The 21,515-nt window shown below is 37.5% G+C and overlaps 1 protein-coding gene across 1 annotated transcript in view; it reads right to left on the reverse strand.

Moving 5' to 3' along the window:
* Positions 1-2,161: 2,161 nt before the first annotated feature.
* Positions 2,162-21,515, reverse strand: part of LOC121383277 (glutamine synthetase-like) — a 97,929-nt gene continuing 78,575 nt past the window's right edge. Inside the window, exons 6-7 of the mRNA XM_041513196.1 lie at positions 17,675-17,874; positions 2,162-3,780 (exon numbers count right to left, since the gene is read on the reverse strand). Of these exons, the coding sequence (XP_041369130.1) occupies positions 3,492-3,780; positions 17,675-17,874 (489 nt within the window). The 3' untranslated portion in view covers positions 2,162-3,491. The remainder of the gene's footprint in view (positions 3,781-17,674; positions 17,875-21,515) is intronic.

Genomic DNA, 21,515 nt, shown 5'->3' on the forward strand with positions numbered 1-21,515 from the left:
CATCTTTTTATTGGGGTGGCGGTCACTAGAGTAGACAGAGGGATGGCCATGGCCTCTCCCTCACACTTCTCCCTCCTCACCACTCCACCTTTTATATTTTTCTATCGCTCCAGAGGGACTCATAGACAGTGTTATTGGCCCCTCCCCAATGTGAGTCAATAAAAAAAAACACCTGGCTGTGCCAGTTGTGGCGGCAATCCCTCAAAAAAAAACCCACCCTAATAAATTTCGTAACGAATGTAAGACGGGCCGGTATATAAGGTGGAAAGGAAAAAAGATGTGATCGAGAGGCCGTGTCCCCATCACCCATCTGGGTATGCCAATGTGCCCGGGATGCCTTCCCCGTCCCAACCAGTGGTCCACGACTGGTATATCACATGGCGTGGAATGTGCTGTCATATACGTGAGTAAGTACATATAATATATTATTTGATACTAGTGGACAAATGTAGCGGGTTTCCTTTGAAGAAAATATTCAATATCAGTGAATAATTAATCAATACGCTCTAGTGGCATCGTTAAACAAACAAAAAGAATATTTAATGAAGAATTAGAATCATACTTTAATATCCTAGATAAATCGATGTATACTATAAAATTTCGATTTCGAATATCTAATTACTTTTTTACAAGTCGAAAAGGACACATTTCCATTCACCTGAAGTGCTTTTTGGTAATCCTGATGTTTGTAAAACCACGAAATGCATTTGTAAAAAATTTTCACAAGACGTGCTGTCGAGAAAAAACCGTTAAGCAAGCGCGGTCCAATCTATTTTTAGAGGGGATATTTCCATTTCAATGTCACAGACGTTGGTATATCACGTGACCGTTATCATTTTGGTTCGGTTTGTTTTCTCGAGCACGGTTCGCGCAATCAACATCCGATTTGTTGTTGTTCATTTGTGAGATTTTTCTTCACAGTTCGTTAACATTTTCAGTAACAATAAAGTTCAGACAAAAGTGTCTCAATACAAAACGTTACAAAACCCTTAAAACCAATAATTTTGCTAAGTCTTACGATATCTGGAGAGGGGATACAATCAGGACAGAACAGTTGGAACATGTCCAGGAGAGGTGAAACGAACGCACCCCCAAGTCTGTGAAATTTGTCGTGACGTAGGCATTGTTGTGTTTCGAGCGACATCAGAATACTAACTTTCAAAATTATTTCAAGCAATTGGGACATGGGGATTCCCATGGTATTTATCGATATAAAACCTGCTTTTTCACTCCATTTAATAAAAACGTGATCTAAGTGTGTTACAGGTTTGTAGATTAACCAAATTATAATTTATTTTCGCTGGATGGAACTAGGGTGTGTGGCTTTAATTGACACAGAAATAATATTTGACGTCACAATAGTGAAAATTCGGATGAGTTCAGATTAATGGTAATATGGTGAAATTCACTAGCACATAAAATATATTTAAGGACCCTCAACTTGTTTTCAGTAGCATATTTGCCAGACAAGAAATGTTGAAACATTTCAATGAAAAATAAACAAACAATTATAAATAGGGTAACCGGCTGCCAATGTGAGCTACACTTAGTTAGGAAACAGAAGAACTAGGAAGTATATTGCATTGAAAACCTTTATTTCCCGAAACATGATTATGTAAATCTGATTAACATACTTAAAGATAAATATACACTGTATACTAAAATGCAAGCTGGGAAAAATACATTCAGCATTGTAAACCTTTCTTCCAAACTGCAATATCTGCATTAGTGAGAAACTACAGCTTTTAATGCACGACACAACCAGTTACCAATGAGTATAAGCTAGTTATAGGGAAATGAACAATTAGCAGAAAAAATAGTTCAGCTGACCAATACTAAAAGAATCCTTCATATGTGTCCATGTGGCACAGGGCTATTCCACCCGAGGGTACATAATTTGTTGTTGCTGACATATTATGTACCCGAGGGTGGAATAGCTCTGTCCGACATGGATACATAATGGAGGATTATTTTTCTCCAATCCAGTACATGAAAAACAAGCATTTTGGAAAAACCTACATTTTTTTTTATGTTTTATCTTACAATAAAACAAACATAACCACTGAAAAGATCGTACCAAAAAATGGTTTATACTAAAAGTATAAACCGAAAATGATAGTATAATTGCATTATGACAGCAGGTTTCCTTGTTTTTATCAAATATAAAAAGCATTTCTTGCGTTATTTTGCCGCTTACGTGACGTTACCCAAGGTTAATATCAGCTCAAACAGAAGTCACGTGGTCATGCAAGACCGATTTATTCCGCATATGCTGACATCATGGAATACGCCTGTCTTGCATGGCTAGGGATGGGAGAAATTGCAGTCATTACTAGGAATGTTCATTAAGCTGTTCTTACAAATGGATTTTCTTTCACAAGAAGAAATAGCATTAAAAATAAATGTGACACTTTTGTCAATTTGGTGGACTTTTTTAAAAGGCAAATGATTATAAGAAAAAAATAACGAAACCTTTTCTGGTTCCACAGTTAGTTCCTTAGTTCAAACTTTTCAAGAACAATATTTTAACCAGTCAGAAATTATTTGGTATTTTTTAGTTATCAGTGATATATTTAAGGAACATACAATTTTTATGACATTAAATTTGCCAATGACTTAATTAGCTTTAAATCTACCATGTACATGTAGCTTTTCTCTTGCAATTTGATAGGTAAAAGGGATATCATTTTGGATTTCAAATCAGGTCATAAAACAAACATGTAGAAGAAATAGTAATACAGAGAACATGTTGGATATAAATGACATCAAAAACTGTCCAAATGAGGTTAGTTGATATAAAAGCATGCTTATATATTAGACATATACAAACTTACAATTAATTTTCAGATGACCCAGACTATAATTAGGTTAGTGTGTAACATTCTTTAAAGGGATATATATAGCTCCCTAGCTGCACTTTTTGCAAACGTGATGCAGCCTGGAAGCATGTTAACAAGTTGGAGCTGGCTTTTCCCCAGGTACCCTACATAAAGATACTATAAGAATTTATTAATATTGTCTCATAAGTTTTATTTTGTAACTAACAATCAGTCTTTGTAAATGTATATATTCTGCATTAAGATTTAGTTGGTTACATAATGTTTAATAACCAAGTCTTGGTGATTATATACACCCATTAAAACTTGTTACAAATTGAATGAATCAGTTTCAATGATTATACATTAAGATTTAATTACAAAATAAATGTTAACCATCAGTCTGTCAGTATTAAGACAACTAATTACTTTTTTTCTCTTACAAACTTCAATAAATCATTAACCATTTGAAGCAACTGTGAGCCAAAACCTGCCAGTTAAAAAACAAAAATAACATATCATAGTTAGTATTCTCATGTCATCAAGAGAAAATTCAGGACATGAAGCATTCAGTATCTCAGTCCGTAAGCGATGATTTGATCAGTCCAAACAGCAAACTATTTTGAGAGAAAACAAAATGGAGTTTAGGATGAAAGTGTCATAGTGTGACGAGCACTACTCATCCAGACAGGTAGTTCTGACAATAACCTCTGTGACAGCATAGGGATCACAGTTAGAAGATGGACGTCGGTCCTCAAGGTAACCTCGGCCATCCTCTGCAACTTGGCGTGGAATTCTAATGCTGGCACCTCTGTTGGCAACGCCTGCTGAGAAGTCATGTATACTCGATGTCTCATGCTGACCAGTCAAACGCCTTTCATTATCCTTGCCCTCGCGTGGATCATAAGCTTTGATATGGCGCACATGATGCTTAGAAAGCTTCTCAATGGCATCTTCAATCGCTCTGAAAGCATATTCAAAACACAGCTATTACGACTAGTGGCATCTTAAAAGTTTATCCAATATATACATTGTATACAGTCAAACTTTGTTATCTCAACCTCTGTAAACTCGAGTACCCAATACATCTTGTGGTCCAATGCCGGTCCAGACAATTTTCCTATGTAATGTTCTGAAACTAAACACTGTTATCTCGAGCATGCTAATCTCAAGTACGAGACTTATCTCAAGCATATTTTGGTATCCCTAGGTGCACTTTCCTGGAGTTTTTTCTAAAAAGTATATACACAATTTACACGTAAAATGACTCCCTTTTTACTTATGTTTAGGGTATTAATTTGATATGCCATTTCCTTCTTCTAACTGTCAGCATGAAAACATTCACACACAAATACTGTTAATTTAAAATACAAAAACGACTATACTGTTTAGTGTTGTTACGTTATCAAACAAATTTATGTTTGGGATAATTTGCATCAGCAACTATTATGTTTATCTCTAGCTACCGATATCTCGAGCTTGTTGAATCGGTCCTTTCAACATCGGGATAATGAAATAATATATACTGGTCATTCTCCCAAAATATGTCATATTGCATTAACCACCCCTAAAATTGATAAAAGTATGATGACTGAGATAACAACACTTAGACAATTAGTACCGTATTTAGAATCTTTCAGGTAATTGTTTTAACATTATATATAGAAAGAGAATAATTCATGAGTGGCCATTAGATACCATCTGTCTTACGAGTTGTGATTTTTATTAAATTTTAAAAATTTAATTAGAAATTTAACAGTAAAACATTTTAAAATATCTTCTTCTAAAGATTTGACTGGGATAGTTCTGAAATTAAGTATAATAATTCTTTGGGCAATCTTCACAAACAAATAGATATTTTGAAAATTGTGAATTATTTTATTTTATTTATTTAACTAGAGAAAACTACATGTATTAACAATTAAAGTTTTCCAAATTATCTTCTCCTAAAGTTTTAAAATCAAGACATATAAAAAATTAACATTAAATTTTTTAAACTATCTACTTAAGAAGTTTTTATTGGATAATACTGAAACTTTGTACTATTAGATAACATATAAATAGTTCTATACTTTGTAAAAATGTTGGCTTTGGGACCCAGATTGTTCATGTATATACCACTGAGTAATTAAGATTGGAGAAAACTTGGGAGTGTTTTCTCTTTTATAGATACATTACCTGTCCTCAACAAGTGCACCTCCCCCCACGCAAGTGGTCTGGTCCAAACATCTGAACAGCCAATGGGATGGCCTAAAATTCTTCACTGTATACTTCCTGTAGTTCCGGTCATGTGACTTCAACTTCCTTCTTTTTTCCTGAGCGCATTAATGGAAAATTAGGCCAACTATGGTAAACCCTCTTCCAAGGGATGCCCGTCACAAACCAATGCAGATGATGTTAGTAACAACCACCAGAAAAGCCGGCATCTGTCAACAGTGGCAGGTACGGCTCCTAGAAACACATGGAACTGGAGTCGGTAAGCCACATCTCATGCTAGGTCTGGTAAGTGGAAAGACGGAACCACTAAGGATGCAGGTATTAGGTAACCTCCCAATGTATTGGAGTGTTAATAAAAACAATCAACAACATAGTATGGATGCATCCATCAGAACAATGAACTGAACAATCCCCTGAGTGTTTTCTGTCCAGTACACCAAAAAAAATGTTAGTCCAGTTAGGAAACATGGCCCAGTGCAGTGCAAGGCAAATGTTATCCAGACAAAACTTCCAGCAACAGTGCATGTTAAAAGTGCACACAAAAGTCTTATTAAATCCTCACCTGTTGATTCAACAGACATCTTGGTGTACAGTCTAGAATCCAACAGCAACCTCGACAACAACGAGGATGGCTAGTATTCACCAAAGTCTGTGCAGTCACCACTGGACTCAGATGATGAAAGCCCTCAACATCTTCTGTAGAGACATCCCTCAAGTAGTAGTTAGCGAAGATGGAGTCTGTTGTCCAAAAACAACCAGCAAGTATGTGCTGAATGGGCATGTTACAGTGCAATGACATGGTGGCGGCCAGTGCACGCAATTCATGTGGATTGGAAGCTGACAGTGCAGGGAAACCTTCCTTCTGGTACTCAGACAGGATTGTAGACCAGATTCAAGTAGACAGTATTCTTGGTAATGTCTTTCAGATGACTTTGGTGACAGGAGGGTAACAATCTCGAACGGCGTCCCTCTCGATGTAGTGATACAAGCTCTCACTGGACATATGGATAAGTCTTCCACATCGTCCGGACCCACAATGGATGACAAAGCTTGAACTACGTATGATCGAGGCGCTTGATCAGGCAGTTGATTCTTGGCCATAAGGAGCCCCAGGGTAACAGAACTGCGCTCAAGGTGAAACCGAACCAAGTCCACATCTAAGGCATGAAACACATACAGCTGTAGAGAAACCCAGCAAGAAGACAGTCTGCCATGTCAAAGCTTCTAAGGAGGACTCTTCTAGAGGCTCATATGGTACTGATGTCAAGGACCACAAAACCTGATTCAAATCCCACTTCAGTGGACTAAAGCGATGGACTTGATCTTCCAGTTTAAACTCCTTGATCATCTTATGTATTTCAGGGATGGTAGACAGCTTTGTAGCAGTGGCTGGATCACGAACCGTAGCAATCATGGACACATAACCTGCAATGGTCGACCCTTTGAGCTTCTGCCGGATGCACCATTGGTGGAAACACAGCCATTGGACATCATATGCAGCAGTAGTGAACGAGCTATGAGCCTTCATGATAGCCACAGAAGTCTTGGAAGAAAACTCTTTCTTCTTCAAGCCTTTGGTGATAATGTCCACACATGTAGCTGGAACAAGCTGCAGATGGTGTAACCTTGATGTGGGATGCCACAGCAGATGATCCCAATCTGGTAGAGGCAGAGGATGTGGATCAGCGAGCCTGATGAGGTTTGGAAACAACACTCTTGTTGGCCACATTGGAGCGATCAAAAGAAGATGACAATGGAATGGCTGAAATCTCTGCAACACATTGGGCAGCAGGATTGGAAGCGAAAATGCGTAAGCATCATCTGTTCCCAGCTGATGGCCAAGGCATCGAGATCTATGGCGTCTGGATCTGGTACTGGCGACACGTATACTCGAAGCTGATGGCTGAACCGTGTGGCAAACAAATCGATGTTTGGTGTCCAGAGACAGTTACACACCCATCAAAAGGCCTCCAGATGCAGCATCCATTCGGTTGACTGCGGAGATGATGGACGGGAGAGACTGTCTGCTAGGACATTGGACACCCCCAGAATGTGTCGAGCATGGATCGGCAGTGGAATGCTGTCCACCAAGTCATACAGGTGAAACGTCATCTGTAGAAGACTGCAGGAATGAGTAAGCCACCACGGTAACACTGTTGGTGGCCACCATCAGACGCTCCAATCAACCTCGGACGCCAGTGGAGGATTGAGTTGTAAACCGCTAACATCTCCAGCAGATTGATGTGTAGATCGGTTTCTTCTGGAGACCACAGCCCTGACAGCATTTGGTCGCTGAGATCAGCTCCCCAACTTTCTAAAGACGCATCGGCGAAGAGATAATAAGTCGCTTGTAAGGGTCGCAAAGGGTCTAAGACATTCGATCGGTGTTGCCACCATCGGAGACTGGGCTGCAGATCGACTAGCAGACGAAGTTTCAAGTGTGGATTGTTGTACTGTTGTACTGGATGTAAGGATTCGACGCAACTGGAGTCAACTTCTGAGCATCAAGTCTTGCGCTGATGTCAAGAGACCCAAAAGACTGCCACTCTTGGAAAGACATCTGAGACGCCAATGCTCTGGTGATCATTAACTGAATCTTTGTCCAAAGATCGATGGGGACCAGGACAAGGCCGAGATCTGGTCACAGACGGGCTCCGATGAACTGCAAGTCCTGCGTCGGATGCAACTGAGACTTCTCTAAGTTGATTATCCACCCGAGAGACCGAAGGAACTTCAGGACATAGTCGACATGGATCGAGAGCAGAGTCTTGATGCGAGACTTCATCAGGCAATCATCCAGGTAGAGGTAAAAGCAGATACCTCTCTGGTGAAGGAACTGTGACATCGGAGCAGTAATTCTGGTAAAAAGCTATGGAGCCACGGAGATCCCAAAAGGCAGGACCTTCTCAGTCTTCTTAACTCTGGTAGCAAGAGTAGGCCGCAAACTCTTCTGCCGACAGCCCGGTACATCGGTCACACAGTCTCTCATCATGACACGGAATACGACATCCTGGGCAGAACTCATGTGGGTCGTCCCCCCCCCCCCCCCCCCCCCCGACATAAACTTCCGACATCGGGTACAGGAACGCACAACACGTGTCAAGCTAACATCTGACATTAGAAATATTTTTCAATCTGTGAAATAGAAAGAAAAAACCAACCATTAACTGCAAAAAGCTGCTAAACAAAGGACGCCATTTTGTAAATGATGACCACACATTGTTACCTAGCAGAAAACAAAGAAAAAGAAAGAAATGTTTTATTGAACGACGCACTCAACACATTTTATTTACGGTTATATGGCATCAGGCATATGGTTAAGGACCACACAGATTTTGAGAGGAAACCCGCTGTCGCCACTACATGAACTACTCTTTCCGATTAGCAGCAAGGGATCTTTTATTTGCACTTCACAGAGGCAGGATAGCACAAACCATGGCCTTTGTTGAACCAATTATGGATCACTGGTCGGTACAAGTGGTTTACACCTACCCATTGAGCCTTGCGGAACACTCACTCAGGGTTTGCAGTCGGTATCTGGCTTAAAAATCCCATGCCTCGACTGTAGACTGATGGCCTAACCACCTAGGCCGGTCAGAAAACAAAGAAATTTGGAATAAATAACACTTAAAACAAGCGTAATATGCCAAAAGAATATAGCGACAAGCATAATAAGACAATGCAGGAAACGAATCCACCATAATAATACAAAAGTATCACGAAAAACCCTGAAGTTCGACTCCAAACAGAGCCAAATAAAACATGTCAATCCGACAGCAAAAGGAAAAAGAAGGAAGATGAAGTCACATGACTGGAACTACAGGGAGTATACAGTGAAGATTTTTAGGCCATCTGTGCAGTAGACCATGAAAAGTAGGTCACAGGAATCTAGTAATAGCATGCGATATACTGCCATCCCAAGTTGTTCCTACATGTGAGGTTTGATGATCCTATATGCATCTGTATGGAAGATATGGTCCTGACAAGAAAAAGTTAATGCCATACCATAATACAACCCATCAGACGGGCGTATAAAAATAACTCTTTATCCAAAAATATTAAGAACACGAACAAGAAACTTAACTTGACTTAGTACATTTAAGGTATTACACTTAACAGTTTTTACATCATCATTTGTGGTTTGTGTACCCAAGTATAATTACAAACTTTCCTCTATTCTGATTGGATGACGCTTAAGAAAAACTGAAGGTTAACCCCAGAAAATGACGTCATTTTGCCAGCTGGGACGTCATACGTAAAACAGGTCATGGAAATTTTAAGGACTTTAGAAGCTGATTTATGTGTATTTTAACTAAATATAGTATGTTCAGGCACTTGTGCATAAATTTTAGAAGAGGGTGGGGGTTAAACTGTGGCTAGCAAAGTTTACGAGGGGTTAAGACATGCTTCCCCGGAAAAAGTATTGAAAAAAGATTAAAATTTCCTTGATCAAGGGGAGGGTTCGACTGCCAAAACCCACCCTCTGCACACGCTCCTATGTTTGTAATTATATAACTGCTTGTTATTTCAAAATAAATTTATCAATGTACAATTGTCACGAACTACATAAAATTGTGTAGCGTAGTGAAGGATTGTAAACTAAACTCCTCAGAAAATGACGTAATTATGTCAAATGGGACGTCATTATGTAAAGCAGATAATGGGAATAGTTAGAAACTGATTTATGAATTATGTCTAGTTTTGACTAAATAAGTTATGCTGTTTGTAATTATAAGAATTGTATTTTGTTGTAAATTTATTGATATAAAGTCACAAGTTTAGTATAAAATCACTAAGTTATGCGATGCAATTTTATACAATTTGTGACAGTTATACAGTCAAATCCGCTTATTTGGATGTGCCTCGTGCAACAAAAATATATTCAAATAAGCGGCATATTCAATAAACCGAAGGTACAGTTTCGACATACGATATACCCAATTAAGACCTCTTGTTGATTTATGCAAACCCTAATTACGATTCTCCCAATTTGGGCCTCATGACATGTGGAATTTTAGTCAAAAACCGTTAAGTATTTTGTGTTAATAAAATACCGATTCCAAGTTCCATATTGTGACTCTGTTGTCATTATCAAGTTTGTCTATAAACTTGATAAATACAAGAGGCAACAGTTAATGCCGTTTGTACGCCTAGAAGTAGAAGTGACTAAACATCTAATGACCCAGATAAAACCACCGGAAGCTCAATTAGACTGGCCACAGTCAAATAATTAAAAGGCCGTTATTAACTTTTTGATAATTAAACGGCCGTTATTAACTTCTTTGTACATTTGTAAATCAAGTGCAACAAGACCCCACCCCCACCACCCAATATAATCTTGAATAAGTAGTCATTTCCATGTTCTGTATTTTACCAGGACGTCTATCTGACTATTATCTGTGCGCATTTGTAACCGATTTGACAGGTAAACTAGACTGGCCAAAGTCAAATAAGTGAAAGGCCGTTATTCAATGTAACAGAAGGAAAAACACAAACACAAACGCTAATATTGGGCCCGATATTGGAATGTCTTTTTGTCTGGCGACGGAAAACCATTCTGATAAGGCCTTCTCCACATTGGCTGCTTTTCCCGTTCTCTGTCTTTTTCGTTCTGGGTTAGCATTGGCGAGATACTGGGCACATATCTCGTCGTATTTCTGAGCCAAAGATAAATCGTTTCGTTTCCGTTTATTTGCCATGTTGACATTGTGAAAAAAAAAGTTCTTGTCAATATTTATAGCCAAAAGATGATTAATCCAACTTGCTAAGAAAATCTCTTACAACTTACCTTTTGTCGGCATTTAACAATTTAAACAGTAAACACCATAATCGGTCACCCCAAATGGGGCCTCACATTGTGAGCTGCAGAGGAAAAATCACGTGATCAAAAGATCCCGCTAAAAATAACACTAGTAGCAAACGGCTTTTGTTTGTTACTGTCACCGACAATTCATAGAGAAAAATATCTGACAAGTGTTTATTTATGGATTAAACATACACTGCTTCAAAAGTGGCTGACATGAGATTAAGGGATGCCTGCTTACGAAACGCACGTGGCCGCCAACAAGGTGGGAATGACCGACTTTGATCCTTGATTGTCCTGCATTGTCTCGGCCATTGGGTCACATTTGAGATGAATCTCCGAGTTCATGGATTAATTACGATGTAATTAGGAAATGTATTGATTAATAACGAGTCATCCGAAATAATTTAAGAAACAAGAAAACAAGTTTGTTGTAAGTCTTTTTCTCTTCTTTAACAATGAAATAAAATTAAATTAAAAGTATTCATTTCTGCATGTACAATAGTATGGTATTACGTACGATCATAAATTTTACAAAAACACATCAAGTAACACAAACTTTCCTATGTTTTACGTGCAATTGCCATTCGGCAAGAATAATTTTATATTCAAATATCCGAAAACACGTTAAAAAACACATCCAATTAACCGTTGGATTTTGTATTGTCATAATGGCAAATGGTTCCGTGCAGGACAAACATATTCAAATATCCGAAATATACAATAATCCGACATCCAATTAAGTGGATTTGACTGTACATGGATATATTTTTTTTAATATTACGAACAATTCTTATATAAATCTTATAAATTTAATATTCAGTTTTTACTATGAGGGACAGTGGTGTGGTACTTATTTTAAAAATCATTATAACAATGCAATAAACACTATTTCCACTAATCGTAAATAAAACCTCATTATTGACATTAACGTTATGTCAAATAGCAGATTTATTAACTGTACAAAAATAATCCTTTGAAGTGCACGCTTTGTTACCAATTTTTTATTATTAAGTGTACTCTTGTTACTGCACAAACATACAAAACTACCTGATACAAGTATTGTTTATATAGCTAACTGGTCTTTTCGTTGTCTTGCTGTGACATGTGATTTTAACATTGTGTGTATATATCAGTGTCAACTGGCAGTTAAGACTAATCATATAAGTTACATTATGTAATATAGTGGGAAGCTGTTTTACATGTCAGCGGCATTATTACGACTAAACTGGATAGTTTTATGTATATGGAAACACTGAATGTCAGTACACAGCCTTTTGAATCAGCGGAAACACGTTTAGTAGCCATTGCGATGACAACAAACTTAACATCATAATAACACTCCATGTGCTTTTTTAAAAGTACATTCCACAATTCTCAAAAAGAAATTAGCCAAAGTCTGGAGGTTTAATGAAATACACAGATTTTCAGAGAGGTAAACCAGTGCCGCCACTTTTCAATTAGCAGCAAGGGATCTTTTATATATGCACCATCCCACAGCCTTTGTTACACCAGCTGTGGGGCACTGGTTGGAACGAGAAATAGCCCAATGGGCCCTCCACGCACAAGGCGAGCGATGTACCACTGAGCTATGTCCCGCCTGCCTGTTTTGGTGTACAAGATGACTGCACAACACATGTACATTTAGCAATCGCAGATTTCCAACATATCGAGGGGTTAGTGCCAGAACCCATTATATGGTGAATTATACAAAAATGAGTTGATCACCTTGTCAGCATCATGGGAAGGTGTACTATCATTTCACAATGTCTCATTCAAACCAATAATTTATTTATGCTTTTACAGAACAGAACCCAAACCAGTTATCTTTTATGTCCATTTCCACAAAAGGCAAAAACCATGTTTTCAGCACTACATTATTCTGTTTCTCTAGAATTTTGTAGTATCAACCATAGCTGACAGACATAATGCGTTAGCTTACAACACTGGATTGTGGTGGGCTGTAAACTGTCTGAGAAGATTGAATCCTAGGTGCCATACTGCCTGACATGCTAATGACACATGTTAGCTCTAAGTGTTTATATCCAGCTGAAGTAGCTAGAATTAGCCGTTTACACATCACGATGACTGGTCCGTTTGTGATAATCTGATAGATAGATAGATAGATAACAATTTAACGTGTCCATATACCACTAGGGTTTCGAACACGCCCATCCAGAGTCCGACCTCCGATAAGATCGGTGGCCTGACTCGGGATGGGGGGAGGATAAAGTTGAAAATGGGCAGAATTTTGAAAATAGCTATTAATAAAAAAAGTTAATAGAATTAAAAAAAAGAATTAAAAAACAAAAATTATATAAAAAGTTACAAGCCAAAAATAAAAAGAATTGACTGCTCGGCTGAATATTTATATGATTTGGAGCATTTTAGAAGGACAGTCCAAAAATAAATAGAAGAAAGAAGAGAGGATCGGACTATTTAATAATATTAAAAAAAAGAGAATAATTTTGACATAAAATTTTGAATGGAGGTCTAAAATTTTAAAGTCCGATCTATATTGGGGGGGGGAGAGAGGGAGGGGGGTGTGAGTTTAAGGTGGGCGGAATTTGGAATACGAATTTAGTAGTTAGGTCAAAGACCTAAAGCCAAAATGAGCTCATTGATACTACTCATGTCATGTCAAAAGAACAAACTTAGAGTGCTCGAACGAAAGGGTTTTAACGTGATTTTAGCAATTTAGACGGGCTGCCAAAATAAAGTGTGTCGGACTGTTTACCAAAAAAAAAAAAATAATAATAATAAAAAAATAATAATAATAACAATAAAAAATTTAAATAAAATAAAATTTTGAATGCAGGCCAAATGAGATGAAGTGCTTGGCGTTGAACTGTGGCACCAGTTTCCTCCAACGGTGGGCTAGCAAGGTCTTAGCTAGCTTGACGTAATGGGCGCTGGCGATGATCTTCAGTAGTCCATGTCTTCGAAGAGTATTCCCTGTCTGTAGAGATCATCTCGGCGCGACGTCACCACAAGTCCGAACTTCCCATCTCGTAGTTCCATGGTGTGGATGGCACACTCAACTCCGTCAGGAAACTTCTTAAAGTTGCCCTCAAGAATGCCTCCCGGCAGTGAGCTGGTGTCCGAGGTGTCCCCGACCAAGTATCGAGCGTACTGGCCCTTGATCTTGGAGATGGCTAGGCTCCAGGTGGCGTCCCAGCCCTGGGCGGTCACGAAGGCCGGGCCCTTGGCTGGCTGGTCACTACTCTGTGGGGCGACGGCCTTCCGCTTCGCAGCAGCACCATCCATAGGGGTCTTGGCGAAGTCCCCCGGGGGGTTGGAACGGGAGATGCACGCCATTGAGTCTCGCAGATCGCTGTGTCCAACTGCGGCGTCAACTGGTCCACTGGCTCAGTCTGCTCAGATGTATCTGCGTCGGCTGGCACTGGTTCTTCATTGGGTCCCGGGGGTGGTGATGCAGACAGGACCGCCGCTGGTGGTTGAGCCACCAGTTTAAGTCCCCCCTGAGCCGTCCCTGGTGCAGATTTTCTCTTCCTCCTCCCTCTTCGTCGTGTTCGTTACCACGTCGCCATACACCAAAGTCACGGTTGCCGTGAGCCAATGCAAGCGACGCGGTACTCCAACAAAGAGTCGTAGCTTGCAATAAGTCCACCCAGGTTTTATGACCATACGCAATAAAATATTTTAATTTACTTAGCATAGAGGGAAATTAGTTTATATTATTTCAAATGCATCATCACAGGATTGTAACTTTTCTAGTCATTGTATATTTTACAGACATTATATAATATTTGACATATAGTTGAACATGAATTAGTAGATAAAGGTAAAGTATTTTTCTTTAAATCGGAATCCGTTCATGGTAGTTCATATTATAACTAATTGGTTAGAAGAAGCGACCCCTTTATATAAATGGCATAAATAAATATGCATACTAATAATAAATATTGTTCATTGTAGTAGTTGAAATGTATGCACATTCATATTTTCTGGGCTAAAATATCTAGATATTACTACATTAACTGGAATAATTGTAAAATATCAGATGTTCCAATAATGAAGGATCTCTGGTCATTATAACAAACTGGTTACTGCTATAGTGTGTTTAAATAAAATGTGTGTGTGTACATGTATATCATTCTACAAGCGCATTAGACAAACATTATACTTAATCACGCACCAGATCAATGCTGATGACGAATGCATTAAACTGTATTTAGATATTTTTTACACCTGGTCTTATTGTACTTAATGACACTGTTATTATTATAACATCAATTTATTAAATATTTTAATCAACAATCTTTATTCAATGAACAAATTAAAATGTTTTCAAAACTATACCTGAAAATGTCTTATTTTTAATCTACAGTTACTGCAATGTATTTGCAATTTATATATATGATAAGACTAGTAGAGTAGTTAATTCTTGTACACGCATGCAGTATATCCCCCATGTCAGCATAGTTCAGTGGTACAGGTAGATGCGATGGGATATATGATTGACTGCCCTTAGTGGACCCATCGTCTTTTATCTTACTTCAACCAGTGCCCAGGACTGGTACATTAAACATTGTGTATGTACTTTCCTGTCAATGGGGAAGTGCATATAAATGATACCGTGTCGCCGTTTTGTTGGAGCAGCCACTATGCCGGTAACAATTTTCCTTTTGCATTTTACAGACCAAGTGTCAAATACCTCACAGATATATGATAATTATGGTTTAAACAACTTCCAGATCAGGTTGCCGGGGTCTGGATTGAAAATTAACGTTGCGGAAAGACACTGGCTTAAGATGTGATAATAATCCAGCTCAGATTTCAAGACATCACTTGATGCCGGATTCGTTTCGAGTTGTGCCGTGTCATAGCCAGCTTTGTTTTGTAGATCCACATAGTCACGATTACGGAACAAACACACCTTACCACCTCCGTCATATTGAATTCTTAGGGGAATAAAAATAACAGTTAAAACTGATACACAACTATCCACAAGCACCAAACACCTACAGTTTGAGGATTTAAAAAAACAATGCACTGAACATGGAATAAGTGAGTTTAACAATTCACTAGCCATAGTAAAACACTACCAGCCCTTCTGTGTGTACTGTACACTGGTGCTAATAATACTACAAGTAGAACATAAAACCAGAATCAAACATGACAAAAACACATTTATAAACACTCTAATAATTAGCATGCAATTTGTAAAATATTTGTGCACATACCATGTTAAAACTATCCCAGTAAATTAATTCCATTTAATGTACAATTGCAATGCATCTACAGTTCACCTGAGGTTGAAATTTGTTTAAGACAAAATTTAAAAATACAAACTTTACTTTCTCTAAAATTGGGGATTTCTAATTAACACATTTATTTTATCTCAAATGCCACGAGACACCCTACGTTTTGCTGATAAAATAAAATGCAAGGTACCACATGTTATATGTGTTGCCCGAGTAAATCGATACATTGTTTTTATCATTGTTTTTATCAGATAAATGTTTTATTACAAAATGTTTACATTATCAACAATGAAATCTAATTTTGTGAATTTGACTGTTGACCATTTGCGTTTCGCCTACAGTGTATTACTAAGAATAACACATGTTTGAGTACCAGTGTCAATAAAATGTCTGTTCAAGTATAGGCTAGAAGGCATTAAAAATATCATGTGCTGGCATGCCATTAAATATTTCTTTCCCATCCATGCCAATATCCAACTAGTCAACAAACCCTAACTAGTCAACAAACCCTAACGGGGCATATATATGAATATATCTATCTATATATATATATATATATATATATATATTAGGGTAGCCAGGATTGTTTATTGGGGGTGGAGTGGAGATAGAGGGCACTGCCTTTACACATTTTATGGGGCGACATGCACTATAAAAGTTGGTATTGTGAAAAAAAGAGGTATATTCGAGAAGGCAAGGTCCTCTTGTGCCCTATCCCTGGCTACCCGGATATGCCAATGCATATATGTGCAATTTAACATATAACAAACAATAGATTTTGGTTTCAACACAGGTACCTTTAGTAGTATTACTTTCATATTTAAAATGTACTCAACAAAATGAATTAAGGGACAGTAGAATTGTGGAAATTATTTGCTGATGTCATTATTTTAGTACGTTTTTATCACATATAACTTCTAAACATTGTTTCAGTAACATCTGACCTATGTTACATGCAAACATCTTACACACGATGAGAGTTTTGTGCATTTTTGTAAAACCTACGAAAATGCGCATTCTGCACACAGCTGAAAACACCCATGACCCTTTGTAGTGTCTGCCATCCAAAGATAATTTGTTATTGTTTACAATTACTTCCTGCCTTCAGTACATTTTCAAAGTATTAACAACACAGACCCAATTAGGTGTCTTAGAGCTGCTGTGAAATTAAACGTTTACTGTATGCCACGTGGACTCACTGCAAGATAACGTTATTCTTGACTTGAGATTTCACACAATTTGTCACATATGCTGGACTGTAAGAAAAACTGTTTATAAAATAGCTTGCTCTGGCATGCTGGTTGGTGCTGTTTGTGTTCAAGTTCCAGAATAAATTAAATAGTTCTTCATCTAATTACATCATGATTTATTATTATTAGCAGACAAACATTTTAAGGTTTATACTAAAACAAATAACTGCTAGTATCTGAAAGCAAAATATTTAGCAAAAGTTAAGTTTCCGATTTTTAAGTGCAGTTTTCTCAAATTGAAGTGGAAAGGAGACAAGTGGTTCTGGCACTAACCCCTCGATATATATAACCAGGGTTATGCAGTTAAGAAGATTTGACTGTGTGTATGTATATATATTTATACATATATATTAATATTACCTGATGCCACCATCATTCCTCATGCTCAGAGTACTGTAGTTACAATGGGCCCCTGCACCATTCCAGTCGCCCTCCATGGGTTTTGGATCGAGAGTGACAACCACACCAAACTCCTCGGACACACGATGCATGATGTATCTGGCCATCCACAAGTGGTCTCCCATATCAATGCCTTCACACGGACCTATTTGGAACTCCCACTACAAGTAAACAGTAACAGCATTAATACTTGGAACTCCCACTACAAGTAAACAAAACAGTAACACCAGCAATAACTCCATTACTACATGGAATTCCCACTACAAGTAAACAAAACAATAACACCATTACTACATGGGAAATTCAACAAGTAAACAAATTAACAATAGAGATATTGAGCAGTTGAACGTGTACGTCTATTTGAACTTCCCGCGAATGATGTCATAGAAATGTGTGCTCTACGGAGAAACCTTACGTAAGGCAGAACTTGTGGAACTGATTACATGTAAGTAATTTAAGTAAGTGTTTTAAATGCACATTTCTATAATATGTTGTTGGAAATATGTTTGTATATCTCTCAATGCCATCAAGACCATATGGACCGTGATTAAATGCTTCGTAAATTCATAATGTGATCATAAAAAAGCTTAAAATTGGAGAGTATAACATCTCGTTTTTTCCATCCAAGGACAACATTTAGTGCACCTGTTTTTAAAAAACATTAGATCCTGTTTCCTTTGTGTATTGCAGGTGCGGATCAAGGATTTTTTGCAGGGAGTCCTCAACTAACGAGAATAAATAGGAAAACAACCGTTTTGCAGTAATTTAAAATTAGACCAAAAACCATTCGGAAGCAATAATCTTAAAATTGTGTCCATCTTCTAAATGAATAATATTTAAAATAATAATAATAATAATTTGTTGCAAATGTTTCATAACAAATAAATGTAAATAAATATAAATGTAAACAAATTAATTTAATGCATTGTAATTTTCTAACCATTAACACATCTGCAGTTAATTTTGACATGAATGAAAAATATATATTTCAAAAAGTAATAATTCCAATCTCTAAAAATGCCTTTGTTATAAACCCTTGGATTGGTCAAATTCGTATCACGTGATGATAAAAACTGACATTCATAGCACCATGAATCTCAGTTTAGCGCTATTTTTGGCTTATAGCCGGAACTACTTTATGAATTATGTCAACAAAGGAATCCCCGAGGAATTTCCTTGAGATTCAATTTTTAGACATCAAACAGTAATCGTCTGCTGCCAAACTTCCAAGTGTTAGCTTTAGACATCGTAACATGTCACTCAACGACGCACTCAACACATTTTATTTACAGTTATATGGCGTCAGACATATGGTTAAGGACTACACAGATTTTGAGAGGAAACCCGCTGTCGCCACTACATGGGCTACTCTTTCGATTAGCAGAAAGGGATCTTTTATTTGCGCTTCCCACAGGCAGGATAGCACAAACCATGGCCTTTGTTGTGAACCAGTTATGGATCACTGGTCGGTGCAAGTGGTTTACACCTACCCATTGAGCCTTGCGGAGGGAGCACTCACTCAGGGTTTGGAGTCGGTATCTGGATTAAAAATCCCATGTCTCGACTGGGATCCGAACCCAGTACCTACCAGCCTGTAGACCGATGGCCTGCCACGACGCCACCGAGGCCGGTCGCACCACTTGAAGTCACACACACGCCAAAACCATCCTGTGTTGTCGCCACTTCCACAATTACAAGGCCAGTAAACACAGAAACTCGCGACACACCCGTTTCATCCATTTCCGGGAACATTGAAACCACTTTCTCCATGTCAAATCTATCAACACATGGAATTTTCACGCACTCGAAATTTGATAACTGTAATTTCAACGTTGTAATTGGTAAATCTGGACAGTAATAAAAAAAATGGCGTCCATGCACTGTTCGTAGTTAAATATTCATACACCAACCGCTTCACATATAAATTATACCATACAAAATAGGTTGCTTACTTACATGTACGTTATGTTTATAGTGAATTCAAAATGTTTCTAGTTGATATTGACATTTAATATGAAAAAATTAATATGAATTGTATTAATGATTGTAACATTGTCATTCTCTCATTCGGCTATTGACGGAAAAAGCCGAACCGCCATAGGGTTTCCAATAATGTTGAGTATGAATTTCGTGTTAATAAAATAGTAAATAGTTGGAAAATAGAGATCACTTTTTATTTCAAAGAGCTACGCCATTCATACAGGTGTAAAGCGTTATTGCGTTTCATACTAGCATGAAACTCAAAAATTTTCACATTCCATTTCTTAAATATATTGATTTTAAACAATTTTTTAATTAGGTATAAGATGACAACTTTCAGAAAACGACAGGTATGATTCAGTCCAAAGTAAGATATCACGATGTTGAAAGAAGTCTTAGCCGGAAATCCATTTGGTGACAAAACAAAATGGACAACAGTAGCCAAGAATGTGTCATGCCTTACAGACAGCGACTTCATAATTGATGGAAGAAGAGTTCGAGAGAGAACGCAACTGTTGATAGAACAGTTTAAGGAGGATGATAAAAAAAGCTTTAAAGAGGTTTATGTTATACGTCTTCAAACACCTCAGACCTTAATAACAATTTTTACAAAAATCATTGTCCAAAATTTAAAAACATACCACATATAAACCGTGTTTGATATACTGTGCAGTTAGACATGTACATACATAATGGTTACCCCAAAATGGATTTATCTCCAGTGGAATTTACATAAATTTATCTACTAGTATTTTGTTTGAAACATAACATATTTCTTTTTCTCAAATTGACATCTTGGAGAGTTAATAACTTGTAAAAATGAAAAAGAAAAAAAAAGAAAAAAAAAAGAAGCAAAATAGGAATTAACTATTTAATTCTTGTATGGGTGATGATTCTTTGGACGTTAGAGAACAACAAATCTGGTTCCAATTTATATCAACAGAAATACAGTCAAAGCCACCTTTGACTATGCAAGAATGTACATTAGATGATTTGAAAGAAATGTAAGGTGGACACTTAAGACAGGTGGCAGCTTAATAGAGTGCTCCATTGGTTAACAGGTTTGACTGCACAAATATTCTAGGAAAATAATTATATTATTGTTCAGATTTGTTAGAGTACTCTCTGATTCGAAAATCGTTTATTGAACTTAACGTAACATGTATTTTAATTTTCGGTTTAAGGTCTGGTACGGAGGAAGAATACGATTAATGTTACTTCAGGAGATTACAGATCTGATTGAAAATGAGACTCAAAAAGAAAGGACAACATCAGGAAGACTTAAAGGGAAAAGAAATCCGTACGAGGGCACTTGAAACTCTTACACCAACAACAGATGGTAAGGACATTACACTGAACCATAAGATAACATTACAGTTAAAATGTATAATTAGTAATAATGTACCTGATCCAATCAGTTGTTATATCAGTTGGGATTTTCAGGTATTATACATAATATCTGAACCAGGCTGACTTTTTAGGCATAATAACTGGAATTGATTCCATTGTTGTTGAGTGAGCCAATGTATCAGTCGTTTCTCTTTGGGATCAAAATGAAAAAGAACTGATAATTATGGAAGATGCCAAGTTTTAATCATACTTTATTCGAGTTTGCCTAACCATCTCATCCTTAACTGTAACCCCCGGGTGTTAAACTACCATCAGTTATAGTATAGATACATGTAATAATTATTATGTGCAGAACGTTGTTCAGTTATGTGTATTACATGTATAAACAAAGATTGCATATAAGGTACATATGTATATGCACACATTTTCAGAGGTGGATACAGTGGCTAGCATGACTCGGCCAGGAGAATCA

This window comes from Gigantopelta aegis, chromosome 10 (assembly GCF_016097555.1).
Source record: "Gigantopelta aegis isolate Gae_Host chromosome 10, Gae_host_genome, whole genome shotgun sequence".
In the NCBI taxonomy this organism is placed as follows: Eukaryota; Metazoa; Mollusca; class Gastropoda; order Neomphalida; family Peltospiridae; genus Gigantopelta; species Gigantopelta aegis.